The sequence below is a fragment of the Urocitellus parryii genome, chromosome 8, assembly GCF_045843805.1.
Source record: "Urocitellus parryii isolate mUroPar1 chromosome 8, mUroPar1.hap1, whole genome shotgun sequence".
NCBI lineage: Eukaryota > Metazoa > Chordata > Mammalia > Rodentia > Sciuridae > Urocitellus > Urocitellus parryii.
The window spans coordinates 43,803,040-43,826,568 of record NC_135538.1 but is presented as its reverse complement, the minus strand read 5'-3'; the positions used below and the strand labels follow the sequence as shown (position 1 = coordinate 43,826,568).

The following is a 23,529-nucleotide window of genomic DNA, read 5'->3' as shown; positions in this document are numbered from 1 at the left end:
CGTAAATATTTCTTGATGTCTGGATCCCTTGGGAAACTTGGAAAATTTAAATAAAGATTTTTAAAAAGTTCATAAGGTATTTCCAAACCCTTTTCATACAGGTGAAACTTCATTTATCAATCACTGATTAGAATTCAAAGTTGAGAGAAAATCAATACATTGTTCTTTTGCTGGTTGAAAAACAGTACATTTGAAAAATCATAATACTCTCCCTCTAAGATCAAGAAAAAGGCAAGATGTTCCCTGACAATACCAAATATCGGTGAGGATATGGAGCAGGAAAAGCTCTCATTCTTTCCTGGGGGGAATGTAAAAAGATATAACACTTTGGAAGACAGTTTGGCAGTTTCTTCTAAAACTAAACACACTCTTATCATACAATCCAGCCTTTGTGCTCTTTGGTATTTACCCCAAAGAGCTGGAAGTTTATGTCCACACAAAAACCTGCACCCAAATGTACAGCAGCTCTTTAAGACATGTAGAATATTTCCATATACATTATACTTGAATTAAGCTTGTTATAAGTCTTAAATATAATCTCTGATTTATATATAATTTTATACACATCAAGCTTATTCAATACATTAAATACTCTTTGGTGGGGGATAAGGGATGGAGGGAGAGATGACACAAATCTCAAGATGTAAAACATTCCATTAAGCTTGCCCTTACTTCTGGATAATCTTTACTTATTCATTTAAAAATACATTTAAATCATAAAACCAAGTAGAAATCTTCTCATCCCCAACACAAACACACAGAATGTATAGCCTCATGTCGTATCATAAGACAACACCTTAGTACTCCTAACAAGATGCAGGACTTTGCCAGCCACTCCTGAAGCTCCACGGTGTCCTTTTCTATCCTTGTTCCTTCCTTCTCTTCACAGGTAACCACATTCTGGCATTTACTGTCTTACATTTCTTTAAGGTTTTATTAGCCAAGTCTGCATCAGGAACTATATATGTAGTCATATGCACTTCTAAATCATAGGCTCCTTGTTTTTGCATTTTTTTTCTCCATAATTTACTCTTTGCACAGCTATAGGTGAAGTGATCTCTTATCAGGGGTCATTTCCATAGTCTCATCTCCTTTTGAGATGTTATGTGCTATTGATGATCATAGACTTGATCTATTAATTCATCATGGGTTGAAAAAAATGGGCGATTCTTTACTTTTATCATTTCACTCTGATTTATAGATAGGAATAATTTTAAAAAAATATTTTTTAGTTGTTGATGTACCTTTAAAATTTTTTTTTATTTATATGTGTTGCTGAGGATCAAACCCAGTAACTCACATATGCTAGGCAAGTGCTCTACCACTGAGTCACAACCCCAGCCCCTAAATAGGAATAATTTTACCAAGGGATACTTGGCTCATCTACTATTTGATGGTACTGATCTACAGCCAGTGATATGGTTCATATAGGAAGGTCAGATAAATGCCTGATTCTTTCCTTTATTCACCAGTTTTCAAGATAATAAATGGCTTGCCTGTCATTCTTAGAAGATGACCAATTACTTTTGCTTTTAATATGATTATGAACCGAACAAACATACTTCATGAGTTTTAATCTGATAACATTTCTAATTTTTAATAAAACTGAAATTTCTTAACTTTGGCTAGTGGAAGCCTCTAAAAGTTAGCTCCTGAGTATTTTGACATTACTCTTATAGTCTTTGGTTTTCTGTTTTGTTGAGATTCTTTTGACTAATCTTATACATTTTCAGTTTCAGTCATTTCACCAGAAGCCCTGATTAGTGGGAAATGGGAATTCAAGATTATAATCTACATGTTAGGGATGCCCACAGCTACTGGCTCTTCATAATTTCTAGGTCTCTTCAAGGGGTATGCACACATATTATATGTAAGTATATTTACATATCTCTAAGGTAAAATACATGTCCATACTAATATTTTTCAATTAAATTCCCAACTAGTTTTTAAACACCTTTTCTATACAATTTGCCCATTTAAAGTGTGCATTTAAGTAGTTTTAGTATAGTCACATTGAATTGATTCACCAAAATCAGTTTTAGAGTATTTTTTATCACTCCAGAAAAGAAGCTCTGTGCTCATTAACAGCCATTCCCCCCTGGCCTTCAACCCCTCTGTCCTAGACAATCACTCATCTACTCATGTACATGCTGTCTCCCTGGATATGCCTGCTTTGAACATTCCAGAAGGGTGAAATCATACCATATATTGTATTTTGGTTGCCTGAAGCTTTTTCTCTGGTAAATCCATCAGGAAGGGCTTTTGGAAGAATATTCTCTAATTTCATGCTTGCGATCTTTACAGCTGAAAGTCAGCTTCAATGGGTATAAAATCCTTACTTCTCATTCTCACCACATCTACTAGAATTCCCTTTGAGTTTGTCCTTAAAATGGGAGATATATTTGTCATGGAATGCAATTTGCATTCAAATTTAAGGTCAGAAAGGAGTTAAGACTGGCCATTCCATCATTGAAGAATCAGCACATGTTTTGGAGTTGTCTATAGCGGTCTATCATTTTTCCTTGAAGCTTCTCTTTTTAGCATCTCCCTACCATTATTCATCAACCACTTGCTTTCCCAGAGAGCACAAGATTTTTTTTTTTCCATTGCAAACAGATGTCCAGCTTCCCTTCATCTTTATTCCCAGGTATTTACATACCCCGACTACCTAGGCATTGTACAACGAGAAGCACCATTCTACAGAGAAGCACCATTCTACATCTCACCAGGGGAATCATCATGTTCACAACCCAAAATGTTCTAGGAAGTTTTGAGTTATAGCAAAGGATGTTCTCTGAGCACATCCTTCGTCAATTTATAACATTCTATGAACCTGAAAATCAGTACATCATAGTTTTAAAAAACTGGATTTAAAAGGATATTTAACAGACTCCCCCCCCCCCCCATATTTCATGATTTTAAATGGATGAAGAAACTCTTAATGTGATAAAAGGTTTTTGTTTTAGGTTATGCAGTGAGACAATAAACAAAAAGAGCCTGTGAAACCAGAATTTCAGATACTAAGGGCAGTGTTCTTTCCACTCCATAAGACATGCCTCTTAAGTTCATGATGTGATATTTCTGACATCACGACTATTTCAAATGGTGCCCTAATTACAAATGTTGTACCTACGGGCCAAACTTTGGCAATTTCCTTTAGAAATACAATGATAAGTAGTAAGAGCCTCAGATCATGACATAAAAGTCTGTTCTAATTACAGATTCTCAGACAAGTAGTTAATGTCCCATAACTGGAAGGAGAAGCACAATCTTGGGATGAGGAGGGAATAAAGTGAAAGAAGATGCTTTCAATTTAATAAAAGTCACCTCTATAAATTCTCTAAAACATCTAAAAAATTACAAAAATAGAAAAAAGTCGATATCTTTGTACTCATAACCAAACTCTATCAATTCATATCAGATAGTCTTAGAGTCTTACTTGTTTGGATTTTTTAAAAAAATAAAGTAACATTTTACAAATTTGAAAAAAAAATCACTTTCTAATTACCTTGGATTTCCCTTGTGAAAGGAGTCTAGGCTTTGATTTGCAGAGCCTCACGGGTTTCTGGTAGACTGTCCTCCCCTTTTTACAGTCTCCTCCTTTCTCTCTCAGACCAGGTTTCCTTTGTTCCCTGGCTCATTACTGAACAGCTTTTCTCTGACTGTCTTCTTCCTCAAGCAAGCATGCATTCTTTTTGAAGTTTCTTAAGGGACAAATACTGCTTGTAACAACAGGAAAAGGCCTCTCTGTTATGTCTTCCCTAACACCTCCTTTCAATTAGGTCCTGCAGGGAAAGACAGAGTCACAGGTCGTACCAGGTGCCTCAATATACCCAAATTTCCTTCTACAGTAGCAGTACATATACAAATGTTAGCCAACATTGTAGTCTATATAATTATTACAAATAATTTTACTCTTTTGACTTTAAACAGCAGATTAAAGAAAATGCAAAGAGATTTCAAATGTACATTTTTAGAATATGAAATACTTTACATGCATATTATTTTATATCACACATTGGGTGTGCATTTGTGTGTACAACAATCTTGTAGTTATAAGCAGCCTTTGTCTTTTGAAACCTCTTTTGCTAAAAAGAGTAAGTAGTTGGAACTGAGACTGTGCAAAGATTTATAACCAATCTGTTTATTTAAGCTCTATGTCACCTCCATTTCCATGTGAACTGAGAATAATTTTAACAGCTAATAGATGTTGTTGTAAATAAACAACCTTCCGAAATGGAAATCTATAAATTGACTATAAAGAAGGAAATTCAATTATCATTAAGTAAAGTCATTTTCTTTATAAAACAGATGTCAGAAAGGGAGAAAGGTGACTTTCAAGACTTTACAGAGTGGTAAGAAAAGTTTAAAATATTTAAATCTTAAGAGAGGCTAGAACAAACAAATCCTGAGTCAGAGTAAGGGCAAAACCCTAGTAATGATTTTTTCCTAAGACTGTTAAGATTCTTCTTTACCATTTTTTCTGATTATTTGCATATTTATTATGGAGATTCCAATAAGTACAGAAAAACAAAAGGGTAGAGGAAAGATTATTTATCACTCAGAAGCAAATGTAGTCTATACTTTGGAATAGCTGCTTCATGTTTTCTATAGCAGAAATCATATTAGACATGGAGTTTGGTATCCTGATTTATTTATTATACCAATACTTGTCCATGCCATTAAGAAAATTAACAAGCATGAATTTATTACTGTTTAGCATTTTATTATCTGGCCTACCATTCCCTTCAAATTGTATTATTTGTGATGTTTTCTTACTTCTTAAACACATAAACTATCTTCACTAACTGCTTTAGATATAATATTATTGCATCGTAGATTATTTCCTTTGGATAGATTACCTAATATAGACTAACTGAATCTAAATAAATACTTTTAAGGATCCTCTTATAAAATCAATAATTTAGAAAACCATAACAAACTATATTCTCATTGTAAATGTCTGAGTTTTTGCTCTATTCTCACCAAACTTGGTATCAACATGGTTTGTAGTTTTCCTTAATTGATAGAAATAAGGAGGGGCAGGAGTTTAAGTGTTGACATTTTACTTTGAGTATTTATAAAGAGGGTAATGGCTGATTTTGCATCTGTCTGGACATCAAGGAAGCATTGAATGGATAAGTAAAAGTAGTGAGAAGTATACCAGGCAGTGTTGAAATGGAATGGGCAATATTTGAAAGTGTGGGAACTACCCACCTAAGTGAGTAGTACCCACCTATGTGAATGCTAATTAAACATCTGGAATTCCACAATGAGATGGATCTCAGATCTAATATTACTTTAACTTTAGGGACACTTATTTGAAACTTCTCTTTTGAGAATAATTAACGTAATCAAAGGAAAACATTCTGTAAAGTCTTAGTTCACTGCAAATTCTTAATAACCATGATGAAGAGATTTAATTATTTTGAAGCTACTTTGATGATATATGACAATAAATCTGAGTCTTCCTTTCTCACTGATTCTAAGTGAATAATTATAAAAAGCAAATAGGCAACTGGATTCCAGATTTTTTTTTTTATCCACAGTCTAGAGAAATTTATTAAAGTGTTGTCAACATATGGTAGATTTATAAGCTATTTCTAAATGCTTTTTAGAATTCTCTAATTACATAAAAGCATAACAATTGTATTGGTAAGCCTTTACAATTTATGTCTGTTGATAGAGCCAAAATATTTTAGCTTTATATGAAATAAAAAAGGTACTACCTTTTTCCTTCATATTTCTGTGTCAAAAATATGCTCAAAAACTGAAAATAATTCTTTTTCATAAATTGTGTACACTTACATCATTCACTGCTCTCAGTGACTTTGTCCTCGATATGCTTGCTTCTAAAGAAAAAGTTCACTGTATACCTTAATTATCACAGTGTGACATCAAAATGTGGATATAAATCTTATTGACATTTTGAACTGTACCTGATGCTAACTCAGAGTAAAAAGAGGAACTAAAGCTGCAATCACATGGGTATTTTATACATATTGCAAGATTTTTGCTACGTGTATTCACTGGGCTATGAAAAGCATTTTAACATACTAATGGGGGAGGGAGTGTGGAATGAAAACTTTGAGAAGAGAATGTTTGCAACTTAATAAACTATGTGGAAAAATTAAAGAACTCTGCCTTTGTGTTTTGAAACAGGCTTAAGTGCAATGAAAAAATAATTTCAAAAGCAACTTGAATAAAAATCTGTTATTAACTCACAAGTGTTTTGACTATATCATGGATTAGTTTTCATAACTTAATTATTCTTTGTTGCTCAGAAAGTGGAAGATTTCATGCATTTTAGAAGATTGTTGCTAGTTTATTTTACAAGGCTTAAATGTTGAACAAAGAGCAAGTAAATAATAAAAAAAAATTAGGGTACCAACTGCAGTAATACTCATTTGAGGAACAATATGTGGGAAGGGTCATGGGATTCTTAGCAGACAGAGTAGAGTCTGATCCCATTTCAGTCACATAGCGCATAGCTAAGGAATTTGCTTTTCAGAACTTCAGTGTATCTACAATGTAGATATTACATAATTTTCTTTTTTTAATTAATTTTTATTTATATGTGACATCAGAATGCATTACAATTCTTATTACACATATAGAACACAATTTTTCATATCTCTGGTTGTATATATAGTATATTCACACCAATTTGTGTCTTCATACATGTAGTTTGGATAATAATGTCCATCACATTCCACCAACATTTCTAACTCCATGCCCCCTCTGGTCCCCTCCCATCCCTCTGCCCTATACTGATGTTATATACCTGACATACAACAAACCCTAAAAAAGTGGTCTTATTATCACCATTATATTCATACTGCTGCCTTCCTCTTTTTCTTCTCCATCCCAAATGATAGAAAGCAACCATATACTTAGAACTCTCAGGGCCTCTGTTTAGAATGCGATATTTTCCAAATATGGCTCCTTTGAGTCATTCAAGTTATGGTTCCTTTTGATCTAAAGTGGTTCGTGGTCTCATGAACTCCCCGCTCCACCCTCTATAACTCTTTACTCAACTGTACTGTATTGTATTTTTTTCACAGTACTTACCACTGCCTGAAATTAACCTATGGACACATATAATATTTCACCTCACTGGAATAAAAATTTCATGAAAGCAGAGACTTTGACTAATTTGTTCATTTGTTCACTGAATCCTCCAGAGTCTAGGACACAGACTGCCATAAAATGAATGCTCAACATATATTTGCTGAATAAAGCAGTGAATCATAAGGGTAAAAACAAGTTAACAATTGAAAGCCTGATCAGATGATAGAGAAAAGTTCACTATCATTCTTTAGGGTTAAACTCTGGGTTATTATTATTTTGTGTCTAATTTGATAGCAGAAACTCAACATAAATGCTGGATTCATCATTTGAATTAAAATTTAAGCCTAAATTGAATAAATCAGTGTATTTTCTACCTGACTTAAGGAAGTATATAAAAGAAAAGGCATCACAATATATTTATATTTACATATAAATATTTACATGTAAATATATGCATGCGTATATATTTTTGAAAGACACTGGGGACTGAACCCAGGGCCTCACACATATAAGTAATGTTCCACCATTAAGTTACAACCTCAGTTCCTACAGATATCACTATTTAATAATTACAATACCGCATTAGACATAAGAATTGAAATGCAGAAGAGTGATTTACAAATTAGAAAAACCGTGGCCATTATTATACCAAAAAATAATTTATCAAGAGAAGCTGAAGGTAAGTAAATGCATTAGCATAAATATTGCTTATAAAAACTAGGGAGACAATTTATTCTGCTTATCTTTTCTAACCCCAGCATGCTGCCTAATAATAAACGTGAAAAACAAAACAAATGTTTATAATAAAAAGTTGTGAAAAAATTCTTGTGCTCTCTGCCTACCCCTCAAAGCTCTGGGATTTCCTCATTTTACAGGACCCTAGAATTATTCACTGTTTGTGCTGTTTCACAGGAGTGGAACACTTCAAGCTAAAATAAAGATCAATTTTTAAGTTAGAAATAAATTTTGCCCTCAAGGCTTAGGTTTTATTTTAATATTAGTGAAAATCAAGTTTTAGTAAAATTATAGCACTGAACTATTCATTTTCAGATGCAACGTGAATGGTGGCAGACCTCTCAGAGAAACATTTCACAGGGTAGCAGAAATGGATTCAATTACTAAGATGGTTAGCCCTAAGATTTGTCAGTGATCTCTAAGATGTTTGGGAAAAAAAAAAAAGACCTTTTAAAAACACATAAAATATAAATGTATACCATAAAATGATAACACAAAAAAGCTTTCTTTTTTTTTTTTGTATCAAGGATTGAATTCAGGGGTGCTTAACCACTGAGCCACATCCCCAGCTCATTTTTTATTTTTATTTTTAGACAGTGTCTTACTAAGTTGCTCAGCCTTGCTGCATTGCTGAGACTAGCTTTGAACTTGAAATCCTCCTGCCTCAGCCTCCCAAGCCACTAGAATTATAGACATTGTCATTGTGCCTGGCATCACAAGAAAACTTTCAAATGAAATCCTAAGAGTACTTATTTTAGAAGGGTCAAAATTGCCAAATAACAAAAAAATTAACCAAATTAAATTTTTGATAATAGTTTTATATATTAGGTAAGATTTAACTTCTAAAATAAATTTAAAACAAATTCACATCACTATCACCCAATTCACTACATTTCCCAAATAGACAACATTTGGCTAGCCACCTCCCTCCACTCCCCCCCCCAAAATTCCCAGTAGTCATAATTTAAAAGAAAGAGCTTTATGTAGGTACACATACAGAGGTATTGGACACAGCTAATCAGCTGATATGTATTTCATTTACATTTCTACTCACCAACTATAATTTCATATGTATTAACTTCTTTAGGTTCTGGAATCATGAATGCTTGTCCAGCAATTTATATATTTGAAATGCATTCTGCTCAAGTATTTTTTTTTGTTTCAGCAGCAACTTTGATCAGTACATATTTTCAGACAGATTTATGACTTTTATGTAAACAATATTTATATGTTAGCAAAGCTAAAAATAAAATTGCAGATGCTTGGTAGCTTTCAAAGACCATTTTTTACATGGATTTTTTTTACGTCATATTTTTTCAATTAAAATATATTGCATGATCAGATACCTACCTGCTTCCTTTCCATTATCATCCCTCATTCATCTTGGACTACATGGTCTATAATTTCAATAAATTTTGTTAATACCTTAAAATTCATGCCATTTTCCTCTGTGTCATCCAGCTACCAAACTCAAGTGAAACTAACTCCCATTTCCATGCCTATAACTGAAACACTGAGCACTGCTGAATGAAGAAATGTCATATGCATCAGAGGACGAGGGCCACCATGATTTATGTCACCAAACTAGAATTCTGCCCTGAAACTCTTTGATATTTCTCTAGTAACCCTCTCTAGGATGACCATTTTAAATTAGACACACTCATCTCAAACGTCTGTCCTCTTTCCGAGTCTCAGAGATAGCCTTGTCTTGTACTTCTTCATACAGTTAACAGGGACCATCAGATAGAAATTGGTATTTTTGCCACCAAATTTCCGAAGTTACTGACATTTGTACCATCTTCTCCTTCACTTTTTTATACTGCAATGGAAGAAGGATCCCTCTCCAAGGCCATCTGTCTTCCTAATCCTACCCCCTTCTATCTCTAAAGACCCTAAACTAGTCTTCATTTCCTTCCCCTTAGTCCTATTCAAACCAAACCATTGATAGAAGAACTCTCAATAAAATCATCCATGACCTCCATATTCTACATCTAAATACTTAGCTGTCCTTATATAGTTTGTTTTAGCAGCAGCATTTGACACAACTGAATACTAGATCTTTCACAGTACTATTTTCTCCTGACTTCTGTTCTGTCTCTTTTCTGGTTTTCTTCCTCTTCTAAGACCACCACTTCTCAGCCTCCTTTTCTAGCTCCTTCTTCTCACTAATGCTGATTAATTAAGGTTCTTTTTTCTTCTTTCATGTATAATGCCCTGGGCAACACCATTGCTGTCTGTTCCTTCAGTTTTCATTTAGTTGTTGATGACTCATGAGTTCAGGATCCAGCTGACATCTATCTTCTGTGTTTGACATCCCTAATGTCCAGCAGCTATGCAGTGTCTTGGAGCCAGGCTACCCAAGCTTGAAGCCTACCTACTCCATAGACTCTTAGACAAGTTATATAACTGTTTCCTCCTCCAAAAAAAAATGAGGATAAGAACAATATCTATGCTTACTTTACAGGGTTGTTGTGAAACTAAATTTTGAATTAATGTTTGTCAACAGACACTGGGTTGCTCTTGTTCATTGTTGTTTCTGCAGTGCCAAGTGCAATGCCTCAAAGAAGATATTCAGCAAACATCTGCCTATTCACTTCATGAATGAATTTACCAGATGGTAATTACCACAATTCTAAGGCATTTTATACTAGCCCTATTAAATTTTAAATTCCTTGCTACAGCTACCTCATGAAACCCTTCTAAAGAATGACACAGTTTCAAAGAAAAAGAATATGCAAGAATATTCCTGAAAAAAAATTTCTGCTGAAAACACGAGCTCACAGGCAAAATCCAGTCTTAAAATCCGTGTCAATATGATTCACACAAAAAATAAAGATTTAAAATATTGGTTTTATACAATCATTCAGTATAAATTGAAAAATAAATACATTATCTCATCTCTTTTATTAGACTATTGTAAAATGAGAAGTGACCAATCTAAGGGGCACTAAAATCAAAGAGAAAGTGGTAGAAGGAAAAGGTCCTAAGTGTCTGGTCAATATAACAAGGTACTGCTGAAGAGTGATGGTCAGCCTTACCACAGACACTTTATGGGACAATTTATGTCTGTTTGTCAACTTTGCTGTTTGTTAGTTTTGCTGTGTGAAATTTAGAAGACCAGGAGAGAAGTTTGTAGAATAGAGGATATTTCTTGGAAAAGCAGAACTTTGTAAACAAATGAGGATGAATATTTGTATTCCAAACAACTACTTTCCATCACTACTACCTTGGTGCTACAGTATGAAAGTCTCTTTCCAGGGGGACTGACTGATTCTAGTTTCTCTCTCTGCACTGATTCTTCTTGTATATATCCTTGGTGATCAGGAAGGCTCCACATTTAATCCAAGTCAAGGGGCCAATATGGCAGTCATGACTGCCCTTCACCACATCCTCTACCCAGGATATGAGCTTAATAACCACATTCCCATATCCACCCTTTAAATTACAGTGGCCATGTGACTGGCTCTGACCAATGAAATGTGAATGGAAGCAACATGTGTTTTTCAGATACATGCCAGTGGTTTTTCAGGTTCTCTTTTGCCACCTCTCCTTCTCCTTATGGCAACTGGAAATGACAGCTGGCAGCTGCCCCATAGTCTGGGCTATGAAGGGAGGGTGGAGAAAGGCAAAATCACAGAAGACCACACTGTCATTCCACTGAGATGCACTAGGGTACATTCTCCCTGATCTGAATTTGTAGTTTGCTGCTGTGTGCAATGAACTGTGCTAAAGTAAAAGGGATAAAAACAGTTCATTAAGTCAGAAGTGAATTTTCTGACTTTCCCTTACTTTCAGGTGTTAAGCACTAGCTTGACGATTAAGTCAAAGGTCAGGCCATTTATACATCAGTATGAGTAAGTTTTAGGGCTAGAATTATTAAGAAATTGTAGAAATGCTTCATGGATCACAGAGATAAAATTATTATAGCTAATTAAACCTCTATGCTTTTGAAAACAATTATAAATACAAGATAGAGGTTTATAGAGAGGAAGACAGATATAACAAACCTGAGTTAAGGAGTAGGTATGATTTCTGTCATTCACTCTAGGGCAACAAAAGGTAGTAATTTCACTTGACTAAAATGCATGTTATTTCAGAATCAATTCTATATACTGCTATATCCCTTTTAAAGTACAAATTAAATTTACCAATCATAATGGAATATTCAATGTGTGCCAGTTGTAACTCATGAACCATGAAAATTTAATTATAATATAAGCAAAATTACTGTTCTCTATATATTTCACTAAACTAAACCTTTTTAAGTGAAAATATTACCTATTTCTCTTTTTTAATAAAAATTTCAGCATGAATACCAATAGAAATGAATATTTAAAGTATACATGAGGATCAATCTAAATCTCTAAGTAATCATAAAGCTAATCACAGTACAAAATAACAAGGAAATATTCAATAATACCATTTGATAAATATGATGAAAACTCTGCCTTTTCAAGAAATCAGCATAAATATGCCATTAAATGGTTTAGAAAGTCTTAGCTTAATAGTTTCCTCAAATTAAAGAAAACATGTTGTAGAATCCTTTTCACATTTACTCTTTATAATTTCCTCCTAGGTTGTAATTTCAGAAAATGCCCTAACAATGTCAATTCTATTTAAAAAGTCCACAATAGATGATCTCCCATATTCAATAATGATTTCATTTAGATAGAGTCTCTAGCTCAGTGGTTTTCAAAGTTCTATCTATTCCAAAGAACCAGCAAGCATAGAACAGATAAAAAGGAAGGTGTCTGCTGGAGTTGGGGGCCAGAAGTGGAGACTGGGGTGAGTCTCAGGGACTTTTGGGGCGTTAGAGATCTTATCACCTTATTAAGTTCTTTTTCCTCACACCCTCTACCCCAAGTCTTATTTATGTTATCAAACACAGATTTTACTTTAAAAGTTACTAGAAACATTTTCTGTTGGAATTTGAACAGGTAAAGGTCACAGAAAACCTAATGAGCATTCAATTAACAATAATTTACTAAAGGTTTTCTACCACCAGACACACAGTGCTAATCAAGGGGATATAAGAAGGGGAAACTCAATTGACATTTTTGTACAAATTTACTGGGGAAAGAGAAGTGAGAAGGTAACATGATTCGCAGACCGTGCACAGTGGGCTTTAATGGGAGTATATGCAGAGAAAGAAAGTCTTTGAATCTTCCCGTAGGGGATGGCTTGATGCAGATCAGCCAGGGAAGATCTCATAAATGAGGTCACCTTTAGGGTTGGGAGTAGAAGGAGCGAGACAAAAGCCATTCTAGGTAGATGGGATGTGGATATAAGAAGCACAGAAATGTGTTTGGTTTATTTGCCAAGGTGGAGAAGGAGAAAAACAAAAATATAGAGAAAGGTATGTGAAGAAAGTAATGGACAAAACTGGAAAGGGAAGAGGTACTGAGACAAAATTATAAAGGCTGTATGCAACAAGTCAAAAAGCCTTCACTTTTACATCTATAGGTATCAGAATGGGTTTGCAAGAAGACTGTGTGGTATGATAACACCTTTTTATCAGTGCCAAAGAACTGAGAAGAGGGAAGATGGTGGAAGAGTGAAGGTCAGCTCAGATGGATCACTTGAAGTCAGTTCTCTGCCTGCCTACTGTCCTGTCACACCAAAAACAAATACTCCAATCAGGACATAAACATTTTTTTTTAAACAGGTCTGTTCAAGTTTTACAGTTTTGATTTAGGGGTTACATTTCCTTATTAAAATAGAAGCTCCATAAGGCCAGGGATTAGGGACTATTTTATTCTCAGGTACATCTCAAGGACAAGAGCAGTGTCTAATACAGTTGGCACTCAACTGATATCTCCCAAATTGAGATTGTGTCTTTGGGTACATGTCTCCTTGCTTTATCTGAAAAAACTGCCCAGCGTGACCTAGCTTTGATAGTCTTTGTTTTATCAAAAATTTAGTAAATGCACAGTAGTATTTTATGTAGGTTATTTTGTGTTATCAAATTTTTTGTGTTCATAAAAATAGCAAAACCAAATTGCCCCTAATTCTCTCCCCTTCTTTGCTCTGGTCGCTAGGAAACCTGAAGACACATCTCTGTCCAAAGCTGCAATAATTAACAAGATGGCAGAATACATTGCTATGTGCTAATCTCATCTGCAACTTTAATATGCCCTGAATTTATTCTCTGCTTTTCCACAGTTCTGTTTGCATCATGCCTATTTTCTGTAAGTGATTTTAGTTTTTGATTTGCAGAATAAGGCAGGAGACAGATGGGCAGTTTGGGAGATGGCTCTCTTTTTGGTAGATCTTGGCAGATATTGAGTCTGAAAGGTAACCACATTGATACACCCCCCCCCCTAATTTTCTAGGGGACCTCTAAATAATTTTGTGACTATTCATCACTAAGAAAAAAAACTTTCAAAAAGTAATTTCTAATCCTCACTCCAGATATCTGAATCTTGTTATGAAACACAAATGGATCTTTCAAACACTAAATTCAGTCTTCTCTCCTCAACCTCAGCCTCTTCCATGCTTCTCCCTTAACAGTCTTAAAAGTTGGTGGTACCAATTACTTCTCTTATTCTAAGTCCCCTCAACAACCTTTTATATTGGCTCTGGCACAGCAGACAACTTTTGGGGAATCTGTGAGAAAAATCATGTTGCTGCCACCAAAATGAAAGGTTATCTTGTCAGAGTGAAGTGATATAACTTAGAGTAAGAGTCTACTGTCTGTGCTTCCTCAGTCTTGGATCTGGTGTCCTCTACTATTTTTTTTTTCATCAAAAGAAAGTTCTTCAACCAATTTGACTGTTGGTTTATGTGTTTTTCTGGTTCATAGACTTCAAACATACTAGCAGAATGTTTCCTTTGAAGATTTAATACTCCAATAGTTCATTTGTGTTCCCTTAATTCAAAGAATAAAGGAGGCTTTTAAATCAAGGAAAGTTTTTTTTGTTGTTTTTTTAAAAGAATTTTATTAAATTATTAGTTTCCATATGGCTTGTCGATTTCCTCTGCCTTTCTTATCATTCACCATAGTGAACGTGCATCTCATCAAGCTCCAAAACATCTACTCTCCTCACTCTTCTAACAGGGCCCTAGTTTGCATTCACAAATTGTCTATACTTCCTTGTACTCATTCTTCATGGGATACTGCACTCAAACCCTGTGGAAGATGCCTAGCATACCCTTTCCTTCATTCCCTAATCCCCAAGGGGCTGTGTGTAACTGTAACATTGTCAATGCCTTCTTCTTGGGGAACTTTGTATCTTGAACAAAGTGAGACAAGAATAAAAAATAGTCTACATTTACTAATTCTACAATGTCCTAGGGATGTAGTTAAACTACAGAGATCTTCCAGGGTAACCAGAGATGTTTTGTTTCAGATTGTTCTTCAGCATTCTCTTTGATTCTGTAGTATCGCCTTGTCCCATTAAAATCACTCTCTGCTCAATACAGTTGTTGGTTTCTGTATATTGCACAATATTTGTATGTGCTCTTTTCTACATGTAGCATCTTCTTTTGCAGTGCCTTAAATCGACTCATTTCTATTTTGCACTTGCAAATTTTCAATACCATTTTTGTGTTGGTTACTCCTAATTTACATTGTTGTTTTCCAAAAATTGTTCTGGGAGACAATAATTCCAACTCAGTGCTAGTAGATGTTACATATTAAAAAAGCTCAGTGGGGTTATAGTTAATTAAATGTAGAAAATAGGGGCTGTGGTTTTAACTCAGTGGTAGAGCGCTTGCCTAGCATGGGTGAGGCACTGGGTTCAATCCATCACATAAAAATAAATAAAAATGTAGAAAATAACAAGGATAAATAAAATTAAATGTTTCTTTTTCTGTGCATTGTGAATTTCCAAGAAAGAAAATGGGATGTAGCTTTTTCCACACTTATTTTTAGTGTACATTGAGATACACAGACTTATCCTGCCATATCAAAAGAAACTAGTGAGTATAACGTATTTGGGTGACAATATTCTAGATGCTTCTATATTTACTGTCTTCTGTGAGGATTTTCATTCCCCTTCAGCTTATTATAGAGCAATGCAATGTTATCTTTTATTCTTAACAGTGATCATTCCTATTTAGTATTCATCGGATCTCCATTCTATCTGTTTGTAATTCTTGTGGTTGCTTGAGTTTCTTTTATAGTTGGGAGAAATTTTGAAGCTTGACATTATGGTACTACAAAATATTTTAACTGAGCAAGGACATTTTATACTTATGAATACACGCCTATCATCTCAGTTTATTGCAGGCATTTCATGTCTCTTCTCTTGGTAGGTTAGAGTTCTGGTGGCATTCTTGAATATAGCTCAGTGTTTCTAACTAACGTTCCTGCAGCATGTAACATAAATGAGTGGTGTGGCCTCTCTTGCTTTTGCAATATAATTTAAGATTTTTGGACTGTATCAGGGTGGGCCTATGTACTTCTGATGGTGATTTATAAGATGTTCTTAAAATGTTCCTAAGCGTCAGTAATGACATCAGGATGTTAAATTATGGTAGTATAGTAAGTCTTCTATGAAGTAGTTTAGAAAAATGAATTTTTCTTAACTACCTTAAATCCTATGGTCTAATAAAGATATGTGGAAGAGAACTTTATGAACTATTGAAACTAACTTATTAATAATTCGGCCACATTGGTGTTCTTTCTGTTAAATGATTGCTCATGTTTTCATTTTGGTATGGGGACAAATAGCTCATGCACAGACCTGGGGTAAAACAATGTTTCCTGATCACATTACTGGTAGCCAATTCTCCTGAATGCACTGAAGAAATGAAAGGCCATGTCAGTGACAAGGTGATTAGGCAGAAAATGCAGGAAATGATGCTAAATCAATTTACTGCTAATGAGTTCTCATCTAGTAACCCAATGTGAGAGAATAAACTGATTATAGTTGCATTTTTTAAAATATAGAAAATATGAAATATGAAAATAACCCAAATGTCTAATATTTAGGGAGCCATCAAGCAAAAATATGCCAAAAAGATGAATCCTTATGAACAAAATTTGAAATGTATTATACAGAAACAGAGAAGCATCTAAGAAAGGAAATACCTTAAGCAACTTTTTCTCATAAAATTAAAATATAGAAAAATCTATAGTAAACAAGATTTACACAGTGAAAAAGACAATGCAAATATACTAAAAAGAGTCATTTTCAATAGAGGTGCCTTATTGCTTTGTTTATTAAAGCTAGCTAAGTGTAAAATTTAAAAAACACTCTTATAAGGTCTTAAGGAAATGATTCTATCTATAACCAAAGTATATTATCTATAGCATTATATTCAGATAAATACATAAATATGTATCATTAGGTACATATACAAATAGAAACTCTTATATGTATGCAAACTTAAAACATTTTTATAAATAAAAAAGTATCATAAATAATATTATGCATATTTAGAAGAAATACATGTTTGTTTCTTTTTCTATTCTCCATTATCCAAATTGAGCTCAGACACAGAAGGATAGTCTTTTATTTCCTCCAAATTGCCTCACCTACATGTAAATTACGGAGAAAGTTAAAAGCATATCCTAGTATGCCATGTTCAAAAACTGAAAACATCCGGCATTGGATGCTCAGAGACACACACTGTAAAAGCACAAATTTGTTAAGTAGAGTAGCATTATTTAATTTTAAGCAAGACTTTTTAAAAAATATAGATTCCTTGGCTTAATACTTAGGAATGTGTAACTGAACTGGACAAATGAAGTTGTTGAGGACTGGAAAAAGTAGGAAAAAAAGGAAAAAGCTTACAACACCAGAGGCTCTCATCACTCTGGCTGAGAAGGTGACACAGTTCATAATAAAGTACAGAATTTAACACTTAGGCTGGAAGATACTGGGGAATATAGAAGCCATCTATACGCTTTGAAAGATATATGGTGGAATAAAATCTAAAGAGAGAGAAAAGAAAATATAAAAGTGTGAGGACTGTTTTGTTATGATTAGGAAAGTAACTGAGAGACAGGAACAAAGTCAAGCAGCTTTTCTCATTAAACTTTTATTGTTCTGCCTAAATCTGTTGGAGGCTTAGAAATACATGAAATACTACACTGGGTAAGACCTACCCTTCCTCCAGCCAGAATGCTGAGGCTAATGCAGATCTGACTGATGTGTAATTGAAGTACGTGACTGCTTTTTCCTTGATGTCAGCTTTTTAACACTGTCAGTATTAAAGGTGAGGTCTATTCTGACATCTTAGTGGACACTTAACGTTATTAATAAAATTGTTCAAACCCTTTCAAGAAAATAGCACTAGTATCCTTTATGAACATGCTACAAAAAATCCTTTCTTTATCAATAGAAGGGAGCTAAATTAAAAATTCCTCCTTTGCTTCAAGCATCAGATAATTAATTAATCATCGTTGACCCAGGAAGAGCACCAATGCATGCTGCACAGGCACACCTGGCCTGCAGAACTCTTCACTGGGAAGCTGCTGAGAGTCTTTCCCCTTCAATTTCATAAATTCTATAATTTTTATATCTTATTTGCCATGCTTTCTTCATTTTAAAAAGTTTTAATCAAGCTAACATTAAAATAATTTTCAAAGAAAAAAATTCAGATGCAAGGCAACTCTACCCTAACCTCTTTAATTTGTCTATAGGCATATATAATTTGTAGTTATAATCACACCATACATAACAGAATAGATGGAGCCAGGCTTTTTTAAAGGCATTACTTAACATTCCCTGACAATATGTTCTGCCAAACTTTCTCAGCTTGCTCATTTAATTAGCACATATTATGATAAATTCAATGCAAGCTATGAGCCCATGAAAATATGAAAATTTAATGGACTCCTCCTAAATATATACCACAAAAGGCAAATCTAACAAATAAGCGTGACTTGAAGATACTTTATAATTCACATGTATACACTGTTTTTCATCTTACCTCTTCTCCAGACAAATAGTAGGCTGATAGGAGTCCACCAACAAAGCGTATGTTTACTTCAAAAACAGAAATCTCAGCATTCTGTGGAAATAGAATGAAGGAGGTTCAGATGCAATGACAGCACACAATTCAGAAGACTATCATGATAGCTACATATTGTTTAAAGTCTATTCAAATCTTCTATGCTTGTCCAGAGAAATTTGTATACTATGAGAAAAGTTCTCCCTTTCAGTGGTGTCAAAATATACTTAATTAGATAAGAATAATTTCACTCAAAATAAAACTTATAAAAATATTGTTTCTTTTTCCTTGTAGTCAACAAAATGTATAATATTTGGCATTCTCTTTTGTGCAAAGGCACTAGGACCAGAGCATGCTTTTTCTATTCTGTGTCCTGCTTTATTTTATCTATTTGCTTGCTTCTACTTCCTGAAAGGTCCATCATACTATACTGTGGTCGGGAGTTCAACATTAGTCCAGCATATTTTCACACTGTTGCAGTGTGAACCGATAAATACAATCAATAAGAGTGTAAGTTATAGTTTATAGATTAGGAAAAAATATAGATTAGATAAGACTCTTAAAAAGCAAGAACTGTCATAGACAGGCCTAAGACTCCATTTTGCTGCCTTCTATAAAACTGTTACAAGAGCTGTTTCTGAGAAACTGAAATAAAAGCTGTTTTCTTATAAAAAAAAATTGTCTTTCTGTACTTTATACCCCACAAACTGTACCCTACTCAGGATGCAGCGATAGTTATGGTAAGCTACATCTTGGGTTTGAATGCCCTTGGGGGTCTACATGACTTTGAAGTAGATTCTCTCCTTGCCGACTTTTGCCCAAATTCAGGATGTGACTGTGCAGCACCTGCTTGAATTCAAGATGGTGGTCAACTGAACTGCAAAGCTAATGCTTTTTTTTTTTTTAGCTTCTGGTTTATCCCTTGCTTGCTGACTGGAAAATTCCAGTCCTGCCAAGAGTCCACAGGTTCCACTTATTAATGTTTTGATTTTTATGATTGGCTAGCTTACATGATGATAAGCAAGTCACTGAATTGTGGTTTTTGTGCTTATATTCTCCGTGTTTGGAACAGGAAGCTGTTGTTCTCCTACAGAGCTTGATCTCTATGGTGGGTGACAGTCCCTGGCCAGGTAAATAAAGCTCTTTTGATTTGAAATTTGGACTTAGAGTGCCTTCTGGAGCGGCTCTCCATAACAACATTATGTTAAAGTCGCACAGATGGAATGCAAAGGGGGGTCTAAAATCATGGAGAATTGGGTTCTAGCACTGGTTTCCAATTTTCTACCTGCAACTTGGGACAGTCACACCCATTGGAGATGACATTTCATCTCTACATGAAGGAAATGATAATAACGTATGCTGTATCTTGCTAAAATAGTTCTTATTTATACCAATAATAGCTTTCTTTTTATTATTATTTATATTCCCAAATCTGTGCTAATCTCTTTACATGATCCTGTCTTTAAATCTTCACAATAATCTTATGAATTAATTGTTATTCTTATACCCATTTCAGAGCTGGAGAAACTGAGTCTTACAGTAGTTAATGTGACTTTTTGAAGGTCAGACAACTAATAAGTGGTAGAATCAGGATTTGAACTTGTGTGCTCTGATTCCCAGTTCAGGGCTTTGCTATTCTGATTTTTTATAATATCTCACATGCCTGAAATAAGTACAGCATCTAGTTAGTAATTATTGTCAGTACTTTTATTATTTTATAATATTTGACTATTAAATGAATCTGTTTTGTATTATGTTACTTTCCTACAATATATACAAGGTACACTTCAAGCTTTCATGAGCTACTTCTTTTCATATTCACTGGGCCTACTCAGTAATTGTCACATTTGCCTGACATCAAACCATTCACTGATAATCATGAGGGCTAGCAGCAACCTATAACATATGGAGTAATTATCTGGCTGATGAACTTCGTCAAAATCATTTGAGATATTATCTCCTTTTCCATTAAGCAACTACTATGTGCCAGGCTTTGTCCTAGGTGCTAGGACATAGCAATGAAGTCTGGTAAGGTCCTCGAACTCCTTGAGTCTATATTTTAGTGTTAGAAAATGTTTGCAGAAAATAAAGGAGCTACAGATTCACTTCATTCCCACACAAACTCTCTAAATAGATAAAACGATCTAAGAAGTAAAGCTAAGTAATTGCTTAATGTTAAAATTTTTTTTTCTGCAAAAGAAAGATTATGAAAACAAATTGAGAGAGGGAATTAGTAGGCCAAACTTAAGTAAAAGCATCATAAAATAAGACCACTGCTGAATTTGTTCAAATGTATTTCATAATTTGCATCATATATCTAATATATTTTGTTTAAATGTACTCTATATAGGTGCAATCTATCTTTGAACTGTATCACTCTGAATGAGGATTTTATAAATATTGGGGAAAATGTTAGTAGTCTACAAAATTACTGATAATGGAAAGGAAAGATAATCTATTAATTTAGTTTGGTTCACACAACTTTATTCCTTGTCTAAGAGTAATATGTCTAATGATAAAATCTAACAACTTAACCCTCAAATATATTCCTCTCAATTTGTTCTTGTGTTTTTCCATTTTTAAACCTGAGAACAGTCCCCCACATTTCTGTTTATTGAAGCCTGTTAACATGATTTTATGTTCTTATTCTGACTATGGATTCATTACATATGCATTCTTTCTTCCTCCCACAAAAATTTTGGATCATCAGGACTTTTATATAGACATCTGATAAAAATTATTGCAGGTAGAGGACTGAGCCATGTCAAATACCACCAGAAATATATCTTCAGCTTGACATCAATCACCTATTGGATGCAGTTATTCAATCTGCTATTGATCTAGCTCTGTATGCATTCTAGAACCTAAATCTATTTATCTTCCTCTACCTCTAAGGTATTGAAAGATAACCCTGTAAGGTGCTATGCTGAAGGTCAGTTGCTGTGACTTTAAAATTTCATAGATCTAATATTCTAATGAGTTTCTAAGAAGCAAATCTGGCTTGTTAGTAAATCCATGTCCCAGATGATTGCTATGTCCTTCTCTTTAAAAATCTTGTTCAGGAATGTCACAACATCACTATCAATAATTCTCAAGAGTCACCATCTTCCTCTGAAAACCAGAATTACTTTTGAATTAACCACCATATAAATTCTTCCTCCCTCCTTTCTTTCAAAGTTAAATTATTTGAGCTCCTTTAACATTCTAGGTTATATTTTGTTTTACACCAGAAGACTGAAATTTAGATTTAGGTTACTCCATACAGATTCTTAGATAAAAACAATGAAGAAGACAAAAGTTCTCCCACTATAACGAACTGGTTAGCAGACTAGAAAAACACTGGCCTAGAGTCAGAAAGATCTAGAACTAAAGACTGATGTGAAAGCTATTGAGTGTGAGAACCTAGGTAACTCAATTCTTCTGAGTCTTCATTTTATCATTTATCCAAAGGGACAATGCATTCCTTACAAGTTATTATAATCCCATGAGTATTAAGCACTGTGCAAAATCCCTGGAAAAAAAATAAGGTCCTCAATAGACAACTGGTGCCATTACCTCTGCATATTAGTTCAGTCTAAAACCCCAAGGCCTATCTTCCACAGGGGTTTTGAACAATCAAAATACCTATCTTCTGTGACCTTCACAAGAATGCTATTTCCCAATGGCTGAGAAGCCTTCTTTTGACATAGAGAATCCTGACTAATTTCCATTTGGGCTTGAGATACTTTATATGATACCTGGATTTAAAAAAATTTGTACAATATAGGGATCTTAGGCCATTTTTCAAACTTCTGATTTCAATATCTATTAAAATAATCATACTAAACGTAAAAGAATATAGTCCTCCTATTAATATTCAAGCAGTATCTTTAAAATGTTCTGAAAGTTTTCTATTCACTTATCCTAATGACAGAAGAGGGGATTGGGTAGGAGAGGGCATACATAGATGAAGTAGCCTCTACAAATAGAGTTTTGTCTGATCTACCCTAACAATTAATGTGAATTTCATAGTCAATTTCATCTGGGCTACTTTTAAAATAAAAACAAACTTTCCCCCTAAATCTCTAAGATTGCATTCCAGGAGTGGACTCTATATATTTTGTGGCTCTTAGCACATAGCCTATGTTAGAGTCAATTTAAGAAGTAGATCTAGCCTTTTATTTAAATTGCAAGAATTTATTAGTTAGTATCATACCTGATGAACAAGCACAGCTTGGAAATTTTTGGCTAAAGATGTATTCATAAAATAATTCTGGATTAGAGAAACTGCTTTTTTATTTTGACTTTTTTTTCCAGCAATGGTACCTAACCAGATCCATTTATAAGCTTAATAAAATATGTAGTATTACTAAATTTATATCAAAAATCAACTGGTGAGTAACGTAAATCATGGAAAAAATTATTAGTGCCTAAGCCTTTTGGGTTCCTTACCCTGGTAATTTTCCTTTTAAGTTACTCCATTTTCTTTACATTTCTCTCCTCTGATTTACTATACACATATGTAAAATTATAATATAAAATGATAAGTATTGTAAAAATTGGAAAAAAGATGGTTTTTAAATTATTTTTATAAATCTTATTATTAAAAAATTTAATAATTTATGTCCCTTTCCCCCAATCCTCAACAGTATACTTGCTCCTGCTAGGAAAGGCTTCCTTCAAATCAATGTCATGAGTTCAAGTGTGCGAAGAATCCAACCCTATCTGAGCAGTAGGAACATGAATGCTTCAAAATCTGTTTCACAATGAGTGCCTGGAAGTCCAGCCTCCTCCATTAGGAAAGGCAGCATTTTAAACAACTCAGAGAAGCTCTAATCAGAT

The 23,529-nt window shown here is 34.1% G+C and overlaps 1 protein-coding gene across 2 annotated transcripts in view; it reads right to left on the bottom strand.

The window, feature by feature from the left end:
* Window positions 1–23,529, bottom strand: part of Man1a1 (mannosidase alpha class 1A member 1) — a 169,089-nt gene that overhangs the window by 90,699 nt on the left and 54,861 nt on the right. For both annotated transcript variants that reach the window (XM_026394091.2, XM_077801643.1), the window contains exon 5: window positions 18,688–18,768. In XM_026394091.2, the coding sequence (XP_026249876.1) occupies window positions 18,688–18,768 (81 nt within the window). The remainder of the gene's footprint in view (window positions 1–18,687; window positions 18,769–23,529) is intronic.